Source organism: Cyprinodon variegatus, unplaced genomic scaffold (assembly GCF_000732505.1).
Source record: "Cyprinodon variegatus isolate N-32 unplaced genomic scaffold, C_variegatus-1.0 Scaffold496, whole genome shotgun sequence".
Classification (NCBI taxonomy): Eukaryota; Metazoa; Chordata; class Actinopteri; order Cyprinodontiformes; family Cyprinodontidae; genus Cyprinodon; species Cyprinodon variegatus.
Genome location: NW_015150949.1, coordinates 457,506 through 468,250, shown reverse-complemented (window position 1 = coordinate 468,250; position 10,745 = coordinate 457,506). Strand labels below are relative to the sequence as shown.

At 36.1% G+C, this 10,745-nt stretch overlaps 1 protein-coding gene across 1 annotated transcript in view; it reads right to left on the bottom strand.

Annotated features, from left to right (window-relative positions):
* The window catches only part of sgcz (sarcoglycan zeta), a gene marked incomplete at its 3' end in the record, with an annotated part of 392,881 nt that overhangs the window by 165,957 nt on the left and 216,179 nt on the right, over positions 1-10,745 (bottom strand). The window contains exon 2 of the mRNA XM_015390396.1: positions 5,683-5,892. Within this exon, the coding sequence (XP_015245882.1) occupies positions 5,683-5,892 (210 nt within the window). The remainder of the gene's footprint in view (positions 1-5,682; positions 5,893-10,745) is intronic.

Below are 10,745 nucleotides of genomic sequence, written 5' to 3'. Positions count from 1 at the left end.
CAACTACAATAAGAATCTCATCTGGAAACTCCAACCAAAACAAAAAGTAAGACAAAGGCCTTCATTATACCGCAGCCCGCTGGATGTGATTTGAATGCTGATGACGGATATGACAGCCATGAAGCCAAGTAAGAAGCAACTCCCAGAACTGGGATTGGAGATAATTAGGTAGGAGAGTTCTGCATCAGTGTTTATGTAATTTATGCATGATAGACATATTTATATTTTTTCTCTGCAATCGTGACAAGTAAATGTTTCAATAACTAGAACACTCATATAGCAGAGTAAAAGTACTCACAACTAAATTAGTTTTTTTTTTTATTAGACAAAGATTACATGAAAAACAGTAATTGCAATATTAAACAATAGAAAGGCTGCTATCCTTTATAAATATAAAATTTAGTTACCAAAATAATCGAACTAACCTTAGCCAGACGAATAATGTATTTCCTCTCTTAATCTACAGTAATAACTTGATGTTTTACATTGGAAAGTAACAACAATTATCTAGTGGTTTCAATAACAAGCAATTATTTTTCAACACATATGTGGGGGGATTTTGGCTCACTCTTGTCTCTCAGCTTCATTATTTTTACATGAACAAGACAGAACATCTGAATATGATTAAAGTCTAGAGTTTGACTTAATCTCAGCCTTTATTGTGTGCTTGGATAAACAGCTTCACAGCCCAAGTGTGCTTGAGATTAGGGTAATAAACTCATGGGCTGACATTTTCCTTCAGGATTTGGTGGTAGTGAGTAACATAATGGTTTAATCAAAACTGGCACTTGTCCAAATACTAAAGCAGTGAAGAAGCCTAAACCTTCAAACTAAAATAATAATGTTTGTTTGTCATTATGGTGTTCCTTTAAAAAATAAAATAAATACCATGTTAGGTCTGACCTTAAGTCTCTAGATGCTGACAGGCTGTTGAGGCTCAAACACTTCTTCATTATTGTGTGGAGGTCGAGGAGAGTCCTACCCTGAACTGCCAGTTTGGGGTTCCCCACCAAAAGAAGGGAGACCAGAGGGTGTGTTCCAACTATCGGGGGTTCACATTTCTCAGTCTCCCTGATAATGCCAATGCCATGGTACTGGAAAAAAGAGTCCTGTTGACTGCTGAACCGTGGCTTCAGGTGGTCAGACAAATTATCCAGGGGTGGGGGGCTGGGGGGGTAAGCTTTTGGAACTTGGGATGTCTGTATTACCAGTTCATATTTAATCCCAGGAGGGTTGCCCTCCGTCACCGTTACCTTGATGGACAGGATTGTTGGGCTAAGACAAACCAGAGGGGGTCTTTTTGGGGGTTTGAAGTGGCTGGACTGAAGATAAGCTCCTTCCTACTCTCCCCTATGTCACTAAATCTGGTTCATGAACAGAAGAGAAAGATCTGTGATATAAGCAACTGAAATGAGCTTCCTTTGCAGGTTGGCTGGGCATTCCCTTAGATATATGGAGAGGAGCTTGCTCAGCTCAGTAGAGGCTCAAAGTAAAGCCACTTCTTCTCCATAGAGAGGAGTCAGCTGAAGTGTTTTTGGACAGCTTTTTTAGATACATACTGGACACCTTCATTTGGTATTTGGAGGAGGCCCAGGGGACAGCACAGGACATGGTGGAGAAACCATGTCTCTCAGACGGCCTGGGAAAACCTCAGTCAGAGAAGGTGTCTAGGGAAAAAAGAAGTCTCTGCTGCCCCAACAACCCGGTCTCAAGACCAAGTAAGAATTCACTCCTATTTTAGTTATGACTAATAATCTATGGGAAGTAACACGTTTGGATAATCATAGCAAAGACACTTCTTTTAGGAGAAAATTACAAAAATAAGTAATTGAAAAAATAGTGGTAACATGTAGATTCTGGATAGAATAAAAAGGCTTTGATTGATATAAAGATGATTTCTCCTTTTGGTCAATCAAAATAATCCATAGAGTATCCATGTAATATTTAATGCAACAAAATCATAGTTTATATTGTCTTGAGAGACATCCCAGATTTTTTTTTCTTTCTAAATATATAATTCAATACTAAAAAAAAGGTTAATTTTAAATTGATGTATGCAAGAGGTATCAATAATTTTAAGCTTACCATAATGTTGTATTTATGCTACATGACTTTGTGAAGATAGTAAAAATAAGACTCTCACTTCTCCCTGCATTTCTGAGTATTTCTAACCTCTGTAGTCTATGAATAAAGACTAAAACTCTCTCCTGCACAAAACTTTTCAGCAGAGGATCAATTATGACTTAAAATATAAAATGTTAACATTTGGATTTAATGAGAAAAAAAACACAAACTGTGCTTTGACTCCTCAGAAGGTTAGAAAATATACCAAAATGAACCTAAATAGGTAATACAAACAAGGACAAGTATAAACAAGTCATGTTACATGTTATTTGATATGACTTACAGCACTTGTAATTTTAGTACAGATAATATGGGCCTCATTCTTGTTTTCCTCTACATTTAATTTTCTATTCTTAACAGAATCAATAATAACATCACATATCGCACCCTGTACTGTTTCACTGGCCAAGATGCACAGCCAGAGCTGTTCCTGTAACGGTATTCTTTTTCTCTGTTTTTTATCACTAGACACTTACTTTTTGGGTCAATACCAAACTGACAAAATCCATAACATGTCTAAAAGTGGGTTTACAACTTAAGTGGGAAATTATGTCTGGCATCCGATTTTAATTCATAGATTTCTCATGTGGTTCTAGCATTAGAAGAAGCCACTGTAAAAATACAGCTGTTCTTAAAGGTGCAACTTAAAAGCTGATCTTATTAGAATGGCGGATTTCTGCAGCGTATGATTGAACTGTGCTCTAACTGTAAATATAATTTCATAACCTAAATCTTCTTTTAAAACTTTAACACAACCTTATCACTAAGATAACTGGTGCTCCTTTACAATGCTGTTCATTGATTATCTCTCTGAGGCTTTCACAGGAACAGCTACAGTATGTTAACCATTGTGTGACTTCTACAAACAACTGCTTACACTTGATTTTATTTAGTGGTTTCAGTAGTTTAGGGGTTTCAGATTAACATTCATTGAATAAAAGCAGATAACACACTTTTAAGATTAGTCTTTAATAAAGGAAAACCCATAACATTGATTAATTCTCTTTTCACTTCACAATTACCTACATTTTGCTTTGATACTTTTGAAAGTCACTCTATCTGTAAAACACTAAATATTTGATCATCCTCTAACAAAACTTGACTTATTTTTTATTGCTTATTTACTATTATTTTATTAGTTTGCTAAGTAAATTATCATTTTATGTTTTCTGGAGTTTAACCTTATTTCTGATAGAAATAAAACCGTGTTGAATGAAAGGTTATTCTACTGACGTTCTATTGACGTCAGGTGACAGCCAATGACCTAAGGGATGCTAAAAGTTAAAAATGATCAGATTCTGAAAACAGGCAGATCAGATGTAGTCTGATATATAATTTACTCAGAAGAATGTCCAACAGCAGAGAAAAAAAAACACACAGTTATACTTTTAAGAGTCATGCATCATTGAGTTTAGACTCTATGTGTCAACTCAGCATCCACCGACTTTCCCTTCATAGAACTCTAAAACAGACACCTAACTGACTCCCCAGGGACCCCAGAGGCAGAGGGCAAGAAAGAGAAAAGAGAGGGGAATGAATCATCAAACACTACAGCAAAACCATGTGGAGACAGACAACCACTCAACCATATTAAGTTCTCTTCTCACTTTTAAGATTCATTGCTCCCTTACTCCATGTTTAGATTAATGTTTTCTGAAGTTTTTCACTTGTTTTCTCTAATTGTATCCTCAGATTGGGTTTCTTCTTCTCTATGCAATACACACACACACAAAAAAAAAAACATTTGCAGAATTTATTTTCTTTCAGTCAAATCTTTGCTGTCCTGAATTCATTTTTCTCAAAGTTTGCAGTTAAAATCACAGAGGCATACAATAGAGTAGATATGAAAAAAATATAAACAAAGGCAAAGCAAAGGGTTTTCATTTATTTAAATATTTTATTGCACCACTGGCATTCAGTAATTATTTTTCAAGAATAAAAAAATGTTGCAAGTAACAAGAGGATTCATATAAGTTTTTTGGGGTTTTTTTGTAAACGAAACAAGATCTCTGTGTTTTCATTTTAGTTCTAAGAAAGAAGAGTATCCCCCCCCAAAATAAAATAAGTAAAATAAAACTCAGTGGGTTCAACCCATGCTGTGTTATGATCGTCTATATTTCCCCTGTTATATGGCCTAAGAAATCTTGTCTTTCATTTATATGATAATCTAAGGTCAGATTAGACAAAAATAAATTGTTTCTAATCACAAAACAATTGCTCCCTGAACATAACAGTATTAATATGTCACTATTTTGAATTATATGAATGTTTAAAAAAAAACAGGAGCTGGTATACATAAGCGAACATATTAATATTATTTTCACTTTAAGTAGAGCTACAGCCCTAATAGAATGGTGCAGTCATTGAAAAGGATTTATCTTAAAAATAAATTATTGGTATGCATTTGCCTCTGTTTTTATGAATATTTATTTTTTTGGTTAGGGGTATTTTTTATTTTTTTTTTGCTTTTAGCATTTGAGCAGAAGCTGGACAGAAAGTAAAAAAATAATAAAAAATGCCAGATTTTCTGATTTACTTAGTAAAAGAAATAATGCAGAACTACACTGGAGTTCCATGAAAGGGCATTTAAAATTATACCAATCTGCTTATAAATGAATGTGCATATCTTCACTCAGGATGTCTTCTGACCAAAAATCTCAACAGAGATTACACTTACAGTAATATGAAGAACCAATGTTTTTATTCTTCTTTTTCAACCTTAGTTTGAGGTTCTAAAAATATCCAGAAATTGAAAAAAAAAAAAAAAAGCGGAAAAAAAAAACCTCTTTAGCAGAAACGTCAGGAAAGAAATTAGCAAACAAACCCCACATCAATTCTATTGTAATATTCACTGAAGTAATCATTTGTGGTTCATTGAAAAAAAAAAAAAGAAAAAAAAAAAAAGCACCCTTGCAGCTGAATACCCAGAATGGTGAACTTCATTCTTGTACTTTTATGTTCCAGTCTGGACAAGATAAACTCTGTATTTCTTTTAAGTGAGACAAGTAAACGAGGGAACAAACATAGTTCGGATAAGATCGAACAATCCTTTGCACAAAGATTTTATCTGCAAGGACTCAGGATTTAGAACAGCAGTCAGCATACAAAATTGTGGCATTGTAGTGATAGTCAGCCTTGCAGGATATAATCAAAACTGTGGAGATGACTTTGCACCATTCATGGGATATGGTGCGTGTAAATAAAAGGAAGGCAAAAACGAATTCACAGAAAATCCTACAGTGCCACAATTTCAATCTGTCCTCTGGATAAGGCCATATTATCTCTAACAAAAGCTATCCTTCGCAATGTGGATCACCTTCACTATTACAAAATTATTATCTTTATGTGCCAAAACACACCAAGAAAGTAATAACAGTTGATATTAGGGATAAAGCACAAAGCAATTTTAAGATGACATTTATTCATTCTTCATTGTAAATATGATGTAGCGTTATACACTCTTAAAGAGACCCTTTGAATAAAAAAAACAAAGACTCTTGAAGGCAAATTCTATATAACAACTTGGCACTTCAACATGCACATGCAGGAGCCTCTTACCGGAGTGAAGTTCATGACTTTGAGAATCCAGATGGTGAGTGCCAGGTTGACAATCATTGTGACAAGTAGAAGAAGGATAAAGAAGTACAAACATCTCTTTCTCCACCCATAGATGCCGACTGCTGGGTAAACTTGGGCACTGCATTCTGAAGCTCCTCGCTGGTGGAGGGGGTTTGGCTGGGCTGCAAGGATGTATTGCTCCTGGGTCATCTGAAAAGTGTGCAAATAAAATATCATGTTTACTGAAAAGACTCTTAATCAAATGGTCAATCACTAACACTGACAGGCATTCTTTAACACATTTCACCGTACTCAAATGAAATGATAAGATGGATTTCCCCAGGGAGAGAACAGAGGCTTGCATAGGACACGAAACATCAAATATATATCTTCAACCGGTTCAGTAAATAGATAAGTCCACCAGAAGTGTAGGTGAACTGTTGGTGAAGAGATGGATGATAACTGATGAGAAGGAGACCGACGAAGAAGACCGGAAGTATTTAAGAGCGAGATAGAAGTGGAGAGAAAGAGCAAGACGAAAGTGTGATAAAAATGAGATTGAGGTAGAGCCGTTAAGTGGAAAGATAGCACACCTTTGAGTACATTTAAGATAGGGCGAGGGATGGAAAAGGGAGAGAGGGCTGATAAGACAGTAGAGGAAGACAGAGTCCATTAGTTGAAGTGCAGCATGTGGAGTCATTGGTGGCTAGAGATATGGACATTCGCTGCAAGACTCTGCTATCTTTGTCCATCTGAACCCCTAACTCTTTCTCTCTCCTTGCTTTCTATACAAAAAAGTCTTTATTTTTCCTTGCTTGTACTCTTCTTAATTCACTTCCTATCTCAATTTCGCACTTCTCTCGGTCTTCATCAGTCTCTGTCTAATGCTCACATGCACACAGACACACACCCATGCACACACATGTATTTGGTCTTTATTTGCTGAAATTGCATGACCTTAACGCCTCAGTTGCTTTCGATTTTTTTTCCTTCACATAACAGTGCTTTTTTCTCAGTGAATATAATAAAATACCATGACTGGGAAAACTGCTGACTCAAAACCGGCTTGCAGAAGAATGAATACAAACAAGAAATGAACTAAAAAGGAGAATTTATGACAATTCCAGAAGGTCAATTATGACTTAAAATGTAAAATAACTTCTAAAGAATAAAGATGGATATGTTATTGCTAAGGTTTTTTCCATCTGGTTTTTAAAATCGTAGTTTCCAATTGCTAGTGAGTGCACAAGTGTACAATATATTGAACAGACACATCCCATTGCTTGGAAGGTTTTTCTTAGTGTAGTTTGCTCCACTCCTGCATGCAAGGAACTCTGGAACTGATGTGATGAAATAAATAAATCAATTAACCTATCAATGAACAGATGAATAAACATGAGAATAAAAAGAAAACCCAAGAAGGGTTAGTTTAAAAAGACAATGTGAAAGAAAATCTAACACAAAATTCAGCTGAACCTGCTGCATGAAAATAGCAGCTAGAAATATTCCCTTACAGGTCAAATAAAGTCAGTTTCTGGTTTCAACTAGTGAAGACATTTCCATTGGTGATTTATGCATCATGTAACTACATGCAAATAATCTGGTGAAGGGAATTTGAAATACTGGGCAATAAGGTGTTCCAGGCATTTTCAAAATAAAATTTAACAGCTGCAATGTTAGATAATGGAGCTTAACTTTATTAAAATCTTTTTTATATATTTTCAAAGGCCTTATCCTAACTTGATGAATATTCCCATCTTAGATCGTATTACCTAAGCTGAAAGTAAAAAAAAAGAAGCTTTAAGCAAATCTAAATTAAGTTGGCCGATAATTTATCTTCAGTAGCACCTGAAGTAGTTTAAAAATGTGTAGTTTTCTTTTAAAGTCCAACATGGTAGTGTGCTTTTCTGTTCTCTTCAGAAGTAAATTTCTACAGGAAAAACCCAAGGTCCCTGCTGACTGAACCATGATAAGACTAAGCAAAAAACACAACAAATCAAGGTGAGCTTCAAAGCAAGCGTAATCAACCAACACATATGCAAAGGTGTACTGGAATATGTCTGGAAGCATTAACAATGAAGCATGAATTTAATCAGAATATTGCATGCATAGCAATTATCAGTACCTAAGGAGACTTGCACAGCTCTTGTAATGGAAAGTAAAAAATAAATTTCATACAAGATTAAAATGAAGTGATGTGGGTAGGTGATACATACTGCAGTTTGCTCCTCAGAAAAGGAAGATAAATCTATTTTAAATTGGAAAGCAGGATAAGCATTCAATATTTTGATCCAAATGTAATCCAACTATTTTTATATAAGCACAATCTGGATTTTGAACATATATTAAAGTCAAGCAGAAAGAGGGCTTAATGTTTGTCAAGAAGGCTAATGGATTAATGGCATTTTGCCTTTTCATAGTCAAGATTCACAGCAGCAGTCAGAACTGATTAATATGTTTTGCATTTCAAGAGTTTCATATCATTTCATGCAGAAACAAACCAGATAGATCAATATAAAAACATTGCTGTAGCATACCAAGTGGGGATAGGGTAGTGGTCATATATTTCTTTGTATTCAGCATACACGCTGAATCAATAGCATTGTTGCAGTGCTGATAAGTTGCTGGAAGTTTTGTTCTGTGGTGACTGAGAATGCAAATAATTTTCCTACAAACAAAAACAGTAACAATCAACAGTGGCACATAGGATCTATGAGTGTATCTGCCAGTAATTGTTTAATACCATGACATACTGTATATATATGCTGTATGGAAGCTTCTCAAAAGCAACTAACATCACATCTGTGAAGTTATTCACAGACACAGATAACAGATACAAATAAATGCTCATGACATCACCCCCTTTTACTGGAGAGTGTGAATGGTCACCCTTCTTAAATTTCCAGTCCCTCAATGAAATACTGTAACTGGATGTTCCAATAAGTCACTGATTGTGTTTCATATGAATTTCTCTATCATTTACTCAAAAGCACTGCATTGTTTTCATGTTTGTTGCTTCAGCTTAGTGTTTTGACAATGTTTGCTTTCTGCAAAATGCCATGCTAAGAACAAATTACATACTGACAGCATCAAATGACAAACAAACTCAATCAAAGGAAACTCCATCGTGTATAGTTCTATTTCAAGGTCTTTAGCTTCTGTTCTACAATTTTCATGATTAAATGCTCTAGAATAAACCGCATCAATATCTCTATTGAATATTATAGATATTTTTAGAACTATTGCAGGTTAACTTAGTTAAAATCTTAGTCAATTAGTTTCTTCCTTTCACCACTTGTTTATGGAGCCAATTGTGGAGTTCATGACTGAAGGTTTGAAGACAAAACACATTTGTAATGCCCAGTGCTGTGAAGAAAGAGAAGATTATTTCTTTTATTTACATTCTGTTTGTGGAAGTTTTTAACTATCGTATTAAATACTTAGCTTTTCTTAAAGGGTTGCTATTCTTCAGGTTTTAGCTATTTCTCACTTTCTCTTAGTCCAATCCGCTGCCTAAACAACTTAACATTAATGTTAGCAAATCTGACAAGAGGAGGGCTAAAAAGAAGATGTAAACAAATAAATAATTTAAATAAAACTAATCTAAACATCATTTTAAAAAAGGAACTGACCCATAGCTAAATTATCTTCCTGCTGATCTTCTACGACAGGGTTCCTAAATTTGACCCCTTGAGGTCCAGTGTCCTCTATCTTTTACATGCGTGTTTGTTTCAGCACACCCGAGTCTAATAATCAGATCATTAGAAGGACTCTGGAGAAGGACTGGAGCTCGATCCAAGTACAGCAAATTTGGTGAGGACACTTGAGTGAAGGCAGAAGTGTCTCAGGTGTTGCCATGATCAGTTCTGTCCAAATAGTGCTAAAAAAGGAAGGAGATATGAAAAGGAGCCTGTATGTTTTCAATCATAGTTAATTTAGCACAGGGCCTCACAAAGTTGCTATCTGGTTCTATGGCGGTCTAATGAATCCCACAATCCTTTGTATGACGGGTTGTATAACCACAACTTCCCTCACTAAACTGAAATATTCATTACTACTTTGCATGCACTCTGTGAGGTACTTGAAAGCCTAACCACCATATGTTTTGGGTTTTATAATGGAGAGTTTCACCCGTTCAAGATTTGTGTAACTCATGTTTATTTTAGTTATGTTACCGAACGCTATGGTCCCAAGTGGACTAGCATAATTCGTGTGCTTTGGTACAGCAAGTCGGACTTCATTTTCCTAACCATGGCCCTTCTTAATGTTGACCCCACTAGAGGCAAAGGAACAAGAGCTAGGGTTTACAGTTTGCCGTTCTCAGACTGAGTCCTGAACTGCATAATGAGGCATGAATTCAGCTATTTTATTAAGTTGTTCTGGAGCACAGATGCATCTAAAAGTTGCAGGACTTGAGGACTGGAGATAGATGTCTTAGTGTATACAGTTTTTAGCCAACAGCTCTTTAGCTATAACCCAGGCAGTGACGGAGTTGAAAGTAACGGCTTTACTAACGGCGTTACCTTTTTTAGTAATGAGTAATCTAACTAATTACTTTGACTGTAACTATAACGCAGTTACCATTGCCGACACCCCGTTACTGCACGTTACTCAGGTCGCACAATGAACCTTTTTTTCATGATAGGACTCGTGCACGCCTTGTCATGAAAGAGGGGAGGATGAGATTGGCTGATGTATAGTGAGATTCCGTCTGTCAGTTGGGTAGGTGGGTGTTTCTGCTGGTTGGTGTTAACGTACAGCACACACAGAGAGATGGAGAGTGAGGAGGACTCCAGCAGTAAAACAGCGTTTTCCAGATGGAAATACCGGTGTTACGTCATGCTGGGTTTCCCCATCAGGTACGGTTTGCCCTGTATCTCCGCACAGCGCAGGCGGCAGGATTTACTGCGCAAGTGACAGGAAACAAGCAAGCTCGCTAAAGGCGCTTAACAGCCGCCCTGTGCTCGCACCACAGGGGAACTATGGAGAGCGTGAATGATGAAATGTTAGGCTATATGGAGAAAGAGAGAAATCGGGATAGATAGATAGATAGATAGATAGAT